This window comes from Embiotoca jacksoni, unplaced genomic scaffold, assembly GCF_022577435.1.
Source record: "Embiotoca jacksoni isolate LCO1_2020_lvr unplaced genomic scaffold, fEmbJac1.0.p SCAF_3, whole genome shotgun sequence".
In the NCBI taxonomy this organism is placed as follows: Eukaryota; Metazoa; Chordata; class Actinopteri; family Embiotocidae; genus Embiotoca; species Embiotoca jacksoni.
The window spans coordinates 14,401,390-14,418,715 of record NW_027185381.1 but is presented as its reverse complement, the minus strand read 5'-3'; the positions used below and the strand labels follow the sequence as shown (position 1 = coordinate 14,418,715).

The following is a 17,326-nucleotide window of genomic DNA, read 5'->3' as shown; positions in this document are numbered from 1 at the left end:
CTGCAATGATGACTCGTTTACAACCTGCGTGACTGATTGCATTTATTTCTCGCCCTGTTCCCAGATCTCAAGAAGGGATCCTATATAGTGAGCGGCATCATTTTGCAGCTGCGGCAGAACCTCCGGTGTAACACAGCCACACATCCTCTCCATCCAACACCAAGGTCGGCGGAGTGTCTGGAGCTGGGCTACGTTTTGCCGATGCTCTCCCAGAGTTTAACCGCTGCTCTCAACCCTCTCCAGCAACCCTCTCTACCAGCCAATGCCAACAGATTGGGAGCGCAGCACCTGAGGTGACAAAAAGGTGGCGGAGGATAATGGTATCATTAGCAAATACCATAGATACTTCCCCGAGCACCGATCTGTTCCCAGGGAGCAATGTCAAACCCCATCTGCCAGTGGAGAGGAGCCAAGAAAAAGAAACATTTACCTAATGATATGCTGAACACACACAGTCGCAGGACATTTGTGGACCATTAGTTAAAAGATGGAATGAGCCGCACACACTCCAAGAGAGATACTTCACTTACCTTCAGGTTTGAAAAGCATGATTTAACTCCTACTGTGTGGAATCATAATTCATTCAGACCTTTCCCACAAGCCAGGCAGAAAAGGTATTAATTTAATAAACCTGTAAAGAAAAACCCTGACTGGAAGCAGAGTAAATGGCAGTGATGGATTATTCCAAGCGCAGAAACTTAATTTTAGGGAAATCACTTTAAACCTTGAATGCTGAGGACCTGAAATATTTATGAGGAAGTAAGGCTGCTTCGGTGTTGGAACAAGCCAAGGAAGAAAATCACCTCGCTCTTTCCCGGGGTCAAGGCAGGTTCGTATCGAATGGGCAACGCCTCAAGGATTGGTCATGCACGCATTTGTACATGCACGTAAAAACATTGCACACACAAGACACTTTTAAGGACAGTGTGTGCAGAGGAGATGAAAGATGTAGGACAGCGTGGACTGCGGACAGGTTCATAAAGACATCAACATGCCAGTGGCTGCAGCGGTATTCACTGAGGGAAGATCAAAGCGAGTCTGGCAGCAGAGCAGAGCGAGGGGATTAGATCATGAAACTGATCAATAGTGGCCTGCGATGGAAGTGATGGCATGCTGCACATGGTGCCGGCTGCAGAGTGGCCACTGCAGCCGGACAAAGACATTAAGCAGAAAGACTGGCACGGACAAAAGTGTCTGGTTGCTCTGTTGGGGCCCATTCACACAGACAGGACTGGAGTTTTGGCTCCATCCCCAGCTAAGTAACTCTCACTGAAATGGGGATCCTATCACGAGGAGCATCTCTTTCATTATACTGTCTCCTGTAATTGAGACAGGATAAAATACAATGTAAACTCATTAAGTGCAAGTTAAATGGAAATTAAATCAGAGGAGGTAGTGCTCTGTTTGTGAGTGTGTTTGTGGGTTAACAGATGGAGTTCGGGAGAAGAGGGAAGCTGAAAAGGGGGAAAATTCATTCAGAAGTAATGAGTGAGAGACTATCAACTCCTCTGAGGTATTGATTGTAACACGCACACATGCACGCACACGCACACGCACGCACGCACACACACACACACGCACACGCACGCACACACACACACACACACACACACACACACACACACACACACACACACACACACACACACAAACACACACAAGAAAGCAAACGCTAAAGTGTCTAAAAGGCTAAAATAGTGCCACTCCCGCTGCTGTTCCAGTCCTCTAAATAATTGTTTGGAACTCCTGATTGATATCTTTATTGCACCTTCACGAGCAACTTTACTCAGTGAAAAAGATCCAACACAGTTGGGTACAGACCTCTGGCAGTTACTGTACAAACACCATTAATCATGCCAGAGTTAAAATTAGTTGCTAGATCACTGCCTCGTGGCCACTCATTAATGTGGGCACACCTGCAAATGTCTGAAAAAAAAAGCAAATTATTTCTCGGGAAAAACTTAAAATTTGTTACTTTACGACCGAATTTCCAAACTGTTTAAAATGAAAGAACGTGAGCATTAATTAAAGGTCATGACCTCCGCAAAGTAGGACTTCAACCAAACTTCTGCCTCTCAGATTTATTGTCAGGATCAAAAATTTAACAAACACAAAGTTCTATTGAAAAGTTAGAAAAAAGAACTGATTTTTGTATAATAAAGATATAGTTCTTCTTTCTTGAACTGTAAAATCATCACGTGTGGCTCTTCTTTAACTTCAGGACTCTTTGGAAGAACCCAAAGCTCAGTGACATGCCTCAGTAAGGTGTTAAAAATTAAATGATACACACTTTCATGTAAGTGATTATTTTTTTGTTCTGGTTCAAGAGATGGACATCTTGTGAATGTGTTTGACAGCAAGAGACAAATGAGGAACAGCTTTTGAATCGAATTATTTGAAGGTGTAAAGAACAAATGGCTAATACTACTCCCGCAGTATTTTTCTAAATGATACTACTCGAATCAGGTTGTCTGTCTCCTTTTAGTTTCTCTCCCTCTGTTCTGATATCTATGCAGCCCCGTGGTTCCTCCAGTATAAACTCAAACCAATTCACACCAATCTGCTGAACTCAGCAGGCTTGGGCAGGGGAAAATGGACCACAACTGTGCGCCTGCCGGCTACTCAACAGCAGAGGTTGGAAGAATTCATCTCATTCAGGCTGTTCAAGCGCTCTACATTACTCCTGTTCCAAAACTTAATTTACACAGTTAAAGAAGCATTTAATCCCAGATACATGCGTGTGTTTAATTATTATTTTTATTTTTATACAAGCGGCCATTTCCTGAGAAAGCACAGGTGGAGCCACCGCCCAGGTTGCTTCAAAATCAAGATTAATGCCAACTTAACAACTGACTAAATCCATTCCTTTGTAACCACTGCTGAGTCATTTGTGTTATCGCAGCCAAAATAAGCAGACGCCCTGAGAGAGGAAACCAGCTAAGCGATAAAAATGCGGAATAAACTAAACTCATCACTGATCATTTTAGAGATTTCATTTCTTGATGCCATTAATCTCTTACAGTTTCATCAGCAAACACTTGCGGCTAATTAAGAAATCTAAATAAAGGATTAATCGATTAAATCTGCCAGTTAATAAAGGTAAGGTTCTACTGAGGCACCTGCATCCGTTCTAATCTTCTGTTTCAAGTAGCTTGCCAATGCCTTTCAATTGGTTTCTAAATGCAATCACCTAACATCTCTTCACTCCTTGCATCCTACACAATGATACCAACCAGGCAGCGGGGACTCGGCACTAGTCTCCGCCAGAGAAATGGGTCACAGATACTAAGCAAATGGAGATAGATGGGGCTCCATGTGCAGAGCAGCAGACAAGCTGTCCCTGATAAATGGTTTTTCACCAGGACACTTGATCTCTCTCGCTCTCAACCTAAAAAGCAATCTCACACTTTGCATGTCTGTGAATATTAACAAACCCTCAAACCCTGCACTCAAATGTCATCTATTGTGTCGCACATGGTGCCAGGCAAGGGAGCCAATTTGATGGAGAGGACTGTTACTCTGTGTGTTTGAAATAGAGTCAGAGGGGAGGAAAAAAAAGAGAGAAATCCCGCTTTCTTTTCAGGCATCCATCAACACAGAGCAGGTACAACATGGCACTGGTTCCAAAGCCCCCATGAAATATTGCTGCTTCCAAGATTCATACTTGACTCTGGCAACATCCTTCATAGCTATATTCTGCAGTCTGGATTTCTGTATTTATTACATCTTATTTAAACCTTGACCATAACCAACCTCGGTCAGATTATGTGTGTGTTGACATACGGCTATATTAATGCATTGTAGTGAGTGAAATGTGGCAATAGAACTTTATTTCACTGGGCAAATCTGAGCATCTTGTTCTGTAATGCAGGTAGTCCTGGATGGCCTGGGCACACTTACCTATGCTTATCTAATATCCAACATTTTACCCCTCACCATATCAGCTAGCAACTGTGATCGTCACCAAACAACACAGAAAATGGTTAATCCCACGCTTTTGTCCAACATGGACAGAAATGACATCCATTAAATGGAGTCATTTCTTTATGATCTACAGCTGGCAGCTTTGTGAATGAAATTATGGAGAAAGGTCATCTGCCCCATTCCTCCCGTCTCTTTATCTCCTCCGCCTCCTCTCCTCTCCTCTCCTCTCCAGTCAAAGCGGCAGGTTGACCCATATGAACCATCTGTCATTGCTGCAGTGCCGCACACCTCTCAGCTTGGCCCCTGGGGATCAGCGGCATATGTTGCTATTGCTGTGGACAGCACACTGATCTGGGGATGAGAACCCAAGACAAGCTCAGGGAGTGCAGCCTCGGGTCCAGGCAAGAAACTGCTCGCCAGGAGCCTGGGCTACGGTCGGTGATGTAGTAGAAGAAAATCTCAGTACACCACCTTGCCGCTGTACCACTGATATAACCAGTCACAGCTGGTTTTATATGTGTAAGTAAATGAGAATAACCTGTGATTGAACAGATGCACACTCCACAATGTTGCCAGTTTACTACAGCTTCCTGTAACAATCAAAACACAAAAACAGAAGTGTGATAATACTAATGTTATAAAGAAAAACATGTTGACTATTAAAAGGCTAAATCTTAAAACAAAACAAATGGGACAGTAATAAAGTCACAAATGAAATCACACCATCCTTACCTTGGACTTTCCAGAAAGTTATGGAGAAGGTTGAGCAGCCAAAATCTATTAATAATTCTAACCAGCTCACCGCTGCACATAATCTGCAAGTACTGTGTGCCCCTTAGTCCGCAAGAACATCCACCTCCTACATAATCACCCACGTCTCCTGATAGAGAGCCACGAGAAGCTGCTATGTGAGACTAAATGTGAATCTGTGGTGTGTATTTTTCTGCTGTTTTTTTTCTTAGGTATATGTAACAAAACAAAACAAAATCTTAACCATCAAAGAACTTTGGGCTCAGTTCACAAGTAATGAGGCCCTTTTCCACCATTTCTGATTACTGGTATAAAACTGTTCTGTTGTAGCCTTCACTGTGTGAATGTATGGGTCTGGGTAGACTCCATAAAGAATAGTTTCTAGACGTTGGATTGCACTCCGTGTAGACCTCGGGTTCATTTTGAAACTATTGGAGCCAATCAGCATTCAGCACTGAAACTCAACCACTGTTGCAGCTACATCTGGAAGAAAAAAAAAAAGCCTGACTGACTTAAACGACAGCACAGCAAAGAAATTTGGCTAATTCTAATTTTAGTGCCAGAAATCAATGTAAACTTTCCAAAATGAATTAAAAGTTAACTTTAAGTGTACCCGCTTAGGAATTTTTACAACCACAGGATACAACCACATCAAAAGAAAAGGGCATGACTAAGATACAGTATACTGTAATTTATAGCGTAAGAATGTAAGTCACAGAAGCTTAAGAAAACCGTCTTGCTAATCACTTCAAATGAAGCAGAGAACCACTGCAACACCTGTACTGGGGACGTGAATGCAGGTCCACATTCTTGTACACAATCATTGACAAAAAATGTTCTCACAGCCAACAGAGTAAAATAAATCATTCAAGTCAAGTGATTACTTTTCCATTAGGACCCTTGTTAGTCTTGATTGATCACGCAGCGTACAACACATCCCACCACTTTGTCATTCCTCGGCACGCGATGTAAGTCACAAGGCAGCCGCAAACCTGTGGCTCCGTCGCCTTTTCCACGGGCACTTCCAAGTGACAATGTGTCTATGACACGGTAATGATAGGTATGTCTTGGAATGCCTGTGACCTGAAAATCAGGAATTCCAATCTGAAAAGGTCATTGAACATCCTGCAACACTCACATGGGCAAGAGATTGCACAGTGTTTTGACTAGATTGCTGGATACTTCCGAGACTCTTGGCGTCTGAAGAGGAGGTTAATATGATCACAATAAATGTCCCCTTACTTTTCATGATAGAATATTTGCATTGTTGATTTGATAAATCCCCCAGAACAACCCAGTTTCGCACTAAAGCCAGTTCACTACGGCATACTGTGTTAGAGTCACGTTTTTCCTCGCCTCGGCCTGAAAAACCACGTGGCGAGGGTTAGGCCACCAAACTAAGTAACTCAGTAAGTATTACGAAAACATATCTTGAAAGGAATCCATTTGTTTTTCTCTCAGGCGTTGACAGACCTTTGTCTCCTAGATGAGTCCTGGTTTTGATCTATCAAACCACCTCCAACATGCCTCCCTCCTTGGACAATACAACTTTTGCACTTTGCCAAATGACCCCCATGTGTACTTCTCATAATGAGGCGACACAAAACACAACACTAACATGTTACTCTCTGATGGAGTGATGCGTGCGCACTTTGGTATGGCACTGGGCCATCTAAAGACATGTCTTGGCACTGTATGACTTTTCCACAGCACAATGCCACATCCCAGGGGACCAGAGTATCATATGATGCCATGTGAGGGTTCCCACTGTGATGATAATTTTGCTGGGTTGCCAGGTCCTGCCCTTTGCTGTGGCATTGCTATGTGTTTGGTAGCTGTTCTTTTTTGTGAGCATGAGTGAGGTCGGATGAGAGATTGGGTGTTTAGGACAGGACCCATCTGTCCCCGCCCTCCGTCCCGCAGAGCCATCGGCCTGGACCAGGCCAAACCAGGCAAAGTCCAGCCGGACATGGTCAGCTGACACACTGGGGCTTGGACGGTGAAATGCTGGATGCTCTAATTAAGCTTATGCTGTTTGTCGACTTTTTCTGCATGAATGCCAGCATCGCAGCACGCCAAAAGGGTTGTGAATCATGCTTCCCGAGTGGAGAGCCATGGACACTTGCTACAGGGTGCTCTAGGAGGGGTGTGTCCTGTCCTGAGAACACTGGGCCTGCAGCTCGGCGATATGGTGATAAGAAAACAACACGAACCCAGGACAAGCAGGCCTCATGGGCAGAAACAGTACCGCTGCAGGACTCTGACATTTCAGGAAAGCTATGGTGCTAACAACACGCATTGTTTTCTGCCAGAAATCAACACTGCGAACAGAAGCCTGTCTGGCGGAGAGAAATTGCTGTGTCATTGAGCTGAAATGAACACATCAGTGGAGACATTGTCCATTTAACACGGTGACACTAATAAATGCATTGCCAATATCCTCGACTCCAATATAAAATGAGGAATGATTCAATACGCCAGGTGTAATTACCATGTGCAATAACGAGCAATGGAGAGAGTGACGGTGGAGCTTTTCTCTGCCAGGCTAGATTATAGATTGCAGTAATTGCAATGCTGCCTTAATTATGAATGTAGCACTTTCATGCAAAAAAAAGCAGACACAATGACTCAGACACCATATCTCTGGTATCTTCTTAACTGTGGAGGCAAATAGCCAGAACATCAATCAATATGTAATTGCATTTTGGGCTTTTTAGTATACAAATTAATTATAGAGAGATTTCAGTGATAATCATGCCACTAATTTGTTTCCAGCTTCCTCGAATTGCACAATCTTTGATATCACTCAAATGATATGTGATAATAACAATAATTAAAGTGTTTAGGTTCATGTAACTTCAGAAGGAAATCACGAGCTTCACATTATTTAAATACAGAGCCTCCTTTTCTACGTGACCACACTGAAGTTGCTGTTTTGGGCTATAAAGTGCTCCTTGATTACTTAATCACCTCAACAGACTCCTTTACCATTGGTGGTCACGGTCAAAGCAAAAACAGAGAGTGAGGGGAGGTGTAATGGGACCTACCCCTCTCTGTTGTCGTCTTCATCCAGGTTAGAGATGAGCTGGGATCCGGCAAGGGAGATGTCCAGGGCTGCCAAAGGCAAGTCTCTGTAGGTGAAGCTGACCAGCTGGATGGGGGCCACACCCTGGTTGTCCTCCTCTACCTGCTGAGAGATGACCTCCAGGTCTGAGGCTCCAGCCTGGGGAGGAGCCCTGTGACACACAACACACACATCAAGCAGTGCTATAGTCAGAGAACTGAGGTGTCATCCATGGGTGGTTTTGCATGTTTTAGCTGATAATACAGTGGCTAAATGTGTGTGCGGTGTCACCCTGAGCTGCAGGGTGAGGTCTACAGTACAGACGGCAGAGTTGTTGTGCAAAATTGAATGAAAGTATGCTGTTTATTGCATCTGCTTGGAAAATGCCCCAGGCACTGTGATAATAATCACAATATTTAATTTTGTTGAATAAAAGCATAAATACAGTATGAAATTCCTCATTTGTAGTGTTCATCGGCACCCTCAACAAGAACGCATAGATTTGGTAAAGCATGGCAGGAAGAGAGTTTCAGGTTAACATGGTGATTTCCCTGTTTCAGACCATGACCTCCAGCATTCACTGGGGCGGTTTGCAGCCGAGTGAGAAGCGGCGGGGATGAGGGTTAGCATCTCCAAATCTGAGGCCACGGTGCTCTGCCGGAAACCAGTGGATTGCTCCCTTCAGATGGGGACGGAGTGCCTGCCCCATGCGAGGGGGTTAAGCATCTCGGGGTCTTGTTCACGGGTGAGGGTAGGATGGAGCAGGAGATCGACAGGCGGATCGGTGCGGCTGCAGCAGTAAAACAGGTGCAGCACCCAACCGTGTTGGTGAAGAGGGCGCTGAGCCGGAAGGCGAAGCTTTCAGTTTACCGGTCGATCTACGTTCCGACACTCGTTCCACCTATGGTCACGAGCTCTGGGGCGTGACCAAAAAGAACAAGCGGCCGAAACGAGTTTCCTCTGCAGGGTGGCCGGGCTCAGCCTTAGAGATAGGGTAAGGAGCTCGGACATCAGGAGGGAACTCGGAATAGAACCGCTACTCCTTCGCATCGAAAGGAGTCAGCTGAGGTGGTTCGGGCATCTGATCAGGATGCCTCCTGGGCGCCTCCCACTGGAGGTTTTCCGGGCACGCCCAACTGACAGGAGACCCCAAGGGAAGACCCAGAACACGCTGGAGGGATTGTATATCCCAGCTGGCCTGGGAACGCCTCGGGATCCCCCAGGATGACCCGGAAAATGTTGCAGGGGAGAGGAAAGTCTGGGCCAACTTGCTTGGCCTGCTGCCACCGCGACCCGATAAGCGGAAGAAAATTGATGGATGGATGGATGGATTTCCCTGTTTCACTATACAAATGGTTTATTGATAAAGACATTACATATACCAGCTTTAACTACAAAAAAAAAATCAACTCATATTCCTGCTTTCCGCAGCATTCATAAATGTAGATTGACTTCATACCTCCTAGGCAGCCCTTAGTTTCCATTCATCACTCCAGACCAATGACTTACATCTTGCATAAAATGAAAAAGTGTTCTGTTACAGTGAACAATTGTTTTTTGTTAAACTCATTAGTCATGCAGGCCCACAGTTACAATTCTAAAAACTAATAGTTCAGTCTCAACCGCTTGATATTTTAGTGTCAGCTACTGAAGCAGAAGCCTTTTAGGGCAACAAAATTTGGCTTTTTAAATGCGTAGCAAATAAACTCAGTGTTTGTCGGCAGATAATTCTCACATTATCGTTGTTAGAGTTTTCACTGAATGCTCAAAATGTGTTCCAAAAATAAATTAGAGTTAAGCAAAGATTCAATGAACAATAACTTTCTATTCATTAAAATGAACAGAAAACAATGTCTTCTTGTAGCAAATCAGTAGAGCAACGTGTGGTATAATCAGAAAATCTGAAAATGGTTGGGCTATAAAATGCACAGCTACCAATAAAACTAAATCTTATTTGTCAAATTTGATGAATGCCAAACTGTTTTTTTCAGTTTCCAACCCTTTGGTTTATCCACTTCATGGTCTCTGTGAAGTTAGCTATATTTGGCAGAACCAGACAAGGTGTCATTTATTTCTGCCAATGACTTCTGAAAACCTTAAAGTGTAGGGAGGGCTGTGATTCTCCGAGCTCAGCCAATAGCAGACAAGGAGAAGTCACCCTGGAACAGGACATTCACATTGCTTGGCTGCAGTCCCAGTGCAGCCAGTGTGGAGACATCAATAACTGGAGTACTTAACAGCGGAGGAAGGCATTGATTACAAGACAAAGGGAACAAAAGCCACTGGGTTGGTGAATTCTATAACCTCTGCGCTAGAGGTCAAACAGAGAGGGAGGAACCGGTTAGCAAAAGATCACTGAGCAGACCCTCCTTCCTGTTTAAAGTTAATGTAGGCAGGCCTGGAAAAGAAAATAGGTCTTTTGTTTTCTGATTTACGTCTTGACTGATAGCTGTTTCATGGGCTTTCCTAAAAGGTTATTTTCTTATTTTCACAGAAAACCAATAATCAGCTTAACTAAATTCTTGATGTTGCACATCAGGACAATATAGAACACAAACTTCCGTTATTCTCGTGTCCTCACTGCATAAAATGTTGCACCATTCCTCCATTTAAATCTCTGACCCTTTTGAGTCTGGCCGTAGATTTGTGGTTCAGCTTGAGGGTCAAGTGGGCCATATGATTGATTGATTGATTGATTGATTGATTGATTGATTGATAGATTGATTGATAGATAGATAGATAGTTAGATAGTTACTTTATTAATCCCCAAAGGGAAATGTTTTCGCTACAGCAGCATTTATAGATACAGGAAAGAAATAAAATAACAGTAAAAAATATTAAATATAAAAATGCACAGTATATACAATAAAATAGAATAAAATAAAATAGAATAATTGAATTAAAACTAACTAAACAATAGTGCAAAGTTGTTTTATATATATATATATATATATATTAACATACACAAAATCCCAGTGTTATCTGTGGAGTTGGCACCTTTGACAAGCTACAACAAGGACACTGATCATTCATGACAGACACAAACTGTTCAGTGCATCAAAATCACATTTCCAGACAATCACAAAGCAGGCCAGGAACCATTATATGCGGAGCCCAGAGGAGTGGCCGGTTGCCATCCTGGGGAGCCGGCGGAGGCTTCACATCTGAACGCTGTGCACCCTTCAACGATGCGGGCAAGGACAGCCGGCAGCTTGCTAAAGGCTAGGCTGTTTTCAGAGGCATGCAATATTAGTAAACGCCACAAGGAAGCAAAAAGGTTAACATAGGGCATGCATGGCTGCAGGGAAAACCTCACACCCGTACAGAGTAAGAGTTAAGGCTTACCACAAAGCCCAAAAGGTGACAAGAAATGCTACCCTGACCCGCATTACGTGACACTGTTCTCAGTCATATTTTAAGGCTGCAGTTACATCAAGTTGTCACAAGATGAAGATGTGTCTAGCTCAAATTTTCATGAACTTTCAGGTAAACAAGAGTTATTATAAAAATAAAAAAAAATTAGTCTTAACTGATAATGCTAATTAAACGAAATGTATTGGCCAGTGATATAAATGTTTGTAGGCTTTTGGATTTATTGGTATAAATATAAATCACAGATTAGATTTTGGTGACAGTGACCTCACATTTGTACCATTGTGAATGCGATATCTCAAGAATACCTCATGGGAATTTCTTCAGATTTGCCATATATGTTAACTTGGGACTGAAGGATGAAAACTTTTTTTTTTGGTGATTAAAGGTCAGAGGTCAAGGTTACTGTGACTTCACATTTGTCCCACTCATCTTCCCATTCTTGTAAACACAATATCTCAAGAATGCCTTGAGAGAATTTCTTCAAATTTGGCACAAACACTCACTGGGACTCAAGGATGAGCTGATTATATCACAAAACAAGTTTGTGGCCATAACTCAGGAATTGACAAGTTAATTGTGGAAAATTTTCACAATTTATTGAACTTTCACTGATATTATTGACAATGCCACATTTGGTACAATTTCCAAATAGTGACACGTGACAATATGCCCCAAAATCTCCCAAGACAACTTGCCCCATACTGCCATATTTGCTAACACTTGCCAAAATCTCTGGTTAGCTTTGCACATCAAATTAGTAAAAAGTATAAAAAGACAGTATATAAGCTCCTCTACAAAATACAAATATATTATTTGTAATATTCCTTACTGGAAGAACCAAACTACACAAATTGAAATGCACATGTTTTTTACTCAGGAGTGTGAAAAACAGTAAATTTGCGCTAACTTCAGTTCACAGCATTGCTGACAGCTCCCAGACAAAAATAATTGCATCAGAATGAGTAAATGCACAAAACCTATATACAATTTCTTAGTAGCACCCTCTAGTGTTGGAAATAAAAGCGGTGTGACAACTTACCCTGGTTTCCCCTATTATATGAGTCTGGACAGACATTGATGTAAACTGCGGGGTGGTAATTTCAGTTTATATCCTAGTTTATTTCAGTTAAAACAACACCCGATACTAAAATAAAAAATATATTTTACAAGATACAAGATCTACATACAAGAAAGCCTTCTTCCACTTTCCACATTTTCTATATGAACATCTTCTCTGAGATTTCATAGATCTGAAGTTTGAATGAAACTTGGTTTTAATCTATTCCAGCCACAGTTTTCTGCAGCCTTCTGTGAGAGAGGTACTCAATCCCACTGAAATCCAATACTGCTGAATTTAACAGGAAATAAAAGCGATTTAAAATATTTTTACTCTGAATACAAAAACACCAATACACACAAAAGATTTTCTGATGCTAATATAAAACCCATCGGGAGATAATGTGTAATCTGCAGCTGTGAACATGTCAACTGTGAGTAATAATGAGTTTGTAATCATGTAAGAAAAAAACTATAACAGCAAGGTTTAAATCAGAGTCAGTCCTACAGCATACAACTAAACACCAAGCACCCAGGTGTGACTGTAAAATAAGGCAGTGCTTTGCAGTAGGGGTGTATGTATGAGAGTCATGTTTTCATGCATAAATGAATGTTTACATAAAATAAAATCAAACTAAACAATGTACCATAATGCTAAGTAACCCACAACAATGATCAAATGCAGTACTACATTTTGTCATGTTGATAAAGGGGGAGGTTGTTGTCCGTCACTTCATATTTTAAATCACCTATTGTGAGCAATAAATTCTCTGCTTCTGTCACTTCAATACATTTGAAAGTGCTGCCTCAGCATGAACTATTGGTTTGCAGAGGGCATCGGCATCATTGACATTCAGAGAGCTCACTGCACTGGGATTTCTGGCCAGCTGTCTATAGCCCGGCTGCTCTGTCTTATCCAAAAAGCTTGTGTGTGGACACTTGGATGTACAGTAACTCATTGTACTGATAGCATCACAAGATCCTGACACAGTGGTGCGTTTGGAAGATCAGATATTTCTGACAACATCTGCACTTTGAGGTCAGAGGCGGAAATTGACAAATCCGCTGCACCGATGGAGAGCTGGGTTTTTGTTGTTGTTGATTTTTACTGTTAATAAAATGTTTCAGGTTTGAATCTGTCAAAGCAGATATTATAATTCCTGAACCATTATGATGTATTATGCAGATATCCCAACAGCAGATATATTTTTCTTATTGAGAAAAAGACAAATATAGACCAACACCAACATGTCCGACTCTTTGTGTTCTTGCTCCACGACTAATCTGTTTTCAGCAGTTTAAAGTTAATTTAACAGAAGTGAGTGTATTTGTTGGGGGACATGATCAGGTTCAGATTAATATACATTTTTGTGGTAGTGACTATTTACTGCACCAGGACAGAATGTGCGACTGTCTCAAAATACACTACAGCATCTAGGTTCTTAATAATGAAGGTCATCAATTCTGTCCAAAAACACCTCAGTCGTACTGTTGCACCAGGTGATAATCTATGGCACAGAGTTCATCAGGCTTTGGCTACTTAGACAATTAAGTAGGGACAAACCTTTTTTGTATTTTTGTTATTATTGTTTTGGTCTTTTCATGAGATTCGTGGACAATAAGAAAAAAATAAAATCGGCAGACACTTAAAACATAGTAATTCAGTGATTCAGTGCCATCTCAAACATTACATTACGTTTCATTTAGCTGACGCTTTTATCCAAAGCGACTTACAATAAGTGCATTTCAACCATGAGGGTACAAAACATGGATCTATGTTTGGAAAAGGACTTCAATATATAAGTGAAGATAATCAATAAATCAATTAGAATTGGAAGAATTGTCTTTGAAACTTGTTTTCACTGAGTAATACAATAAAAATTAAACCACAACACATTATAGCCTAAATTTTTTAACAACAAACGGTGTATTTACTGCAAATGCAGTGCATGCTATTCTGAGTTATTATGTCAGTAAACTAGAAACTTTATCTGAGCAACTTATCATCCAAAGGATTGTTAGTAGCTAGTACCTCAGCAGGCTCATTCTAATGGCTTCATTATACTGACAAATTAAGAGCAGCGCAGTACTGGATCATGTGACTCACAGGTTGGTTACAGTAAATGTTAACTGACCTGTTTCAAAGCCACTGGGCTCATCGGGGTGTGTTGTTCACTACTGGATGTATAACATCTATGTTTATGCAACTAGATCTATAGTAGGTGAACAGGATTAGCACTGCAACATAGATGTTTCTGTATATTTTGTGGTAAAATGTACACGTAAAGGCTGTGTACATTTTCTTTTCCAATTTTCTCTTGGCATACACTGGTTTTAACATAAACTCCAGACACATTTACAGAGATTTGACATTTTTCTAATTAAATTGCTTCGTGAAATATGGACAGATTGTTTGAATTTGTTGTATTCGAGCATCTAATAATGGCATAATGGCATAAATAATGTCCCATCATGCCTCCCACTGCTTCCAGAGCAGAGATACTACAGTGCCAGAGAGAGAGAGAGAAAAAGAGAGAGGGAGGGAGGGAGAAGGAGAGGGAGAGAGAGAGAGAGAGAGAGAGAGAGAGAGAGAGAGAGAGAGAGGATTTATAGCAACATCTAGTCTCAGAGAGCAGGGGTGAAAATAACTCCAAAGGCCTTTCTCTGCATGAGAGTTTCCCATCTGTCACTTCACAGAGAGTCACCGGCACTCAGCGGCATTAAATTGTACCTTTGTGCTACTAACCAGTCAACACATTCTCAGTATTATCTGGTTATAAATGGTTTGCACCAGTGTTCTCCTTCAAATGGACCCGTAACCAACCATCGGCTGCACTAATCTGGTCTGAGGCCCGGACGGAGGTCCCCGTTGGTGGGTGGCAACATCCTGTGCTTTGCAGAAGATGCAGCTGACTGAACCCATTTTGCATTCGCCTCTCACTCCACTCCACTCCACACTACTCCACTCCACGTCCTCCCTCTCGGCTCCGTTCCCCACCCACCCTCCCTTTTCCCTTCTCTTAGCCCCAACCGAGGCTGTCATCAGAATGCAGGGCCTGTCTGGGGGACCACACACAGAGTAATTATTAATAAGAGAAGATGACAAGTGAACATCCCTCCTGAATGCTAAGAGATGCCAGCAGACACCGGAGAAGGTTGGCCGTTCTCTAAGTCGCGGAAACGCTGGACCAGGCCGCGCTCCGCTTTCCCACTGCTCCCTGTTCAAAGTCACTCACAGGAGGGGCACGACAATACGCAGGTCCCGGTCTGCAAATTAAGTTCTACCATGCTGAGATTCCCTTGTGCGGAAGACTGCGTGTTCATAAATACAGATTTAAGATTTCACACTCTCTCACGCGCACAGTTTCAAACAAGACTCTGGCAGGTGTTATACTTACCGAGTGTTGCTCATGTCGAGGTCTCGTTGCTGCAAATAGACGTCCACACTAAATGACCCCGAGTGTGAATTATGATTTCACCACAGCAGAGACCTGGCTCCTTCCACACCTACAGAAAAAAGAACAATGTAATAACAACAGAAAAAGTAAATCATGGGGAAACTACTCCTGCTGAGAAAGGTTGTGCGATGGGAGCTCCAGAACAAAAACGAATCAGTCTTGTGGGGAGATTGTTTTGTCCACTTCTCTTCCATGATCAAAAGTAAATGTTTACTCTCAAAATTACAAAACATCTACGTGCAGTTGAATATCACAAATACGTCAAGAATTATCAATAAAATATCGGTCCTCGCGCTTTTCCTGAAGGCGCCCTGTCCTAACTCCAACTTTATGCCCTGTTCAACTATTTTCCTGGGGAGCACTAAACTGTAATGGATTTTAAATCTCCTCCAATATATGCTCCGCTCTGTGAATCAGGGGCTGAGGAACATCACACCTCTTGCATAGCAAGTACAGCAGGATGCTTGCTCTTTGTGCCACAGGATAGAGAGCCATTGATGTCTAAAGTCCGGTCAGTGAAAACCTATTCCAGCTGCTTAACAGACACGTCATGACCAGACAGCAAAGTCACAAACTGAGCCACTACAGCATGAAATATCCTCTGTTACGTTATCGGTGTGAAATCAGCTGACAACAAGAAGAATTAGAACTGCTCTGATCACATGTTGGTTTTTGCCTTGGTGATTTAGACAATATTTCATGACTTAAGGGAAGCACGTGAGAGAAAGCACATCGAAAACCTTTGGACTTTTAGAGGTGAAGAGTCAGCATTCACAGCCACAGTTAGACCACAGCAGAGTAATGTAGTGAAGCACAGCAGATTAAATGCTGCTCAGGATAAATCAGCCCAGGTCATTCAAGGGCTGAGAGTGATATTGTTTCACTGCAGCATCCCCCCCCCCCCCCCCCAAAAAAAAATGTGCTCTTTAGCATAATACTCAGGGTGGGTGGGGAGGGGGGAGGGGCAGTTGACGTGGCCGCACGATGTGCAGAAAGTCAAAGAGGTTAACACCACGGCTGTGCAACTTTGTGACTGTGAGGGATCACCGCGTAGAGGTGAAAGGAAAGACAAGTGGGATCAACGATGTGCTCGACTCTTTCTTGAGACAATTCACTGCACGCTAAAGTATTTCCAGACTTTGAGTAAATCACAGTATCGGAGAGGTAAGTATCTTGAGTTGTGCCCCCTTATTACTACACAAGTACAGCCTACAATAAGTGCTTCATCAGCGGAGGTCGGTTGTCCACAAGAGCGGCAGCTTTCCCTCTTTAACACGAAACAAGCACCGCGGGCTGTTTCTCTGCGCGTTTAACGCAATCAAACATGCATTTGCAATCGTTTCCCACTAAGTCACAGCCACACAAACAGTTACGGTGCTGTCAACACGTTCGCACTGTGCCTTAAGAGGCCAAACAGCCTCGGTCTTGTTCACGTTTAAACCAACGCAAACACATCGCCGCGCTTTGGATGAAACACTTGCCTCGAAAAGAGAAACGAAGACACACTAACCTCTTTTGTGTTTTCCTGCTCTACATTGTGCAAAGTGTTGTCGTGACTCCTTTGCCCTCGCAGTGATGATGGTAATATCTCCCTCCTCGCCGATGATGATGCTGATGCTGATGATCAGTGTGAGGGAAGCTCGGATCTTGCTGTGTGTAGGCTGCGATTACTCTCAAATTTGCGTTGGCCAAGCACCCG

The 17,326-nt window shown here is 42.6% G+C and overlaps 1 protein-coding gene across 1 annotated transcript in view; it reads right to left on the bottom strand.

The window, feature by feature from the left end:
* tmem266 (transmembrane protein 266) overlaps positions 1 to 17,227 on the bottom strand; it is a 28,284-nt gene extending 11,057 nt beyond the window's left edge. The window contains exons 1-3 of the mRNA XM_069163512.1: positions 17,138 to 17,227; positions 15,568 to 15,676; positions 7,722 to 7,910 (exon numbers count right to left, since the gene is read on the bottom strand). Of these exons, the coding sequence (XP_069019613.1) occupies positions 7,722 to 7,910; positions 15,568 to 15,581 (203 nt within the window). The 5' untranslated portion in view covers positions 15,582 to 15,676; positions 17,138 to 17,227. The remainder of the gene's footprint in view (positions 1 to 7,721; positions 7,911 to 15,567; positions 15,677 to 17,137) is intronic.
* Between the last annotated feature and the right edge of the window lie 99 nt (positions 17,228 to 17,326).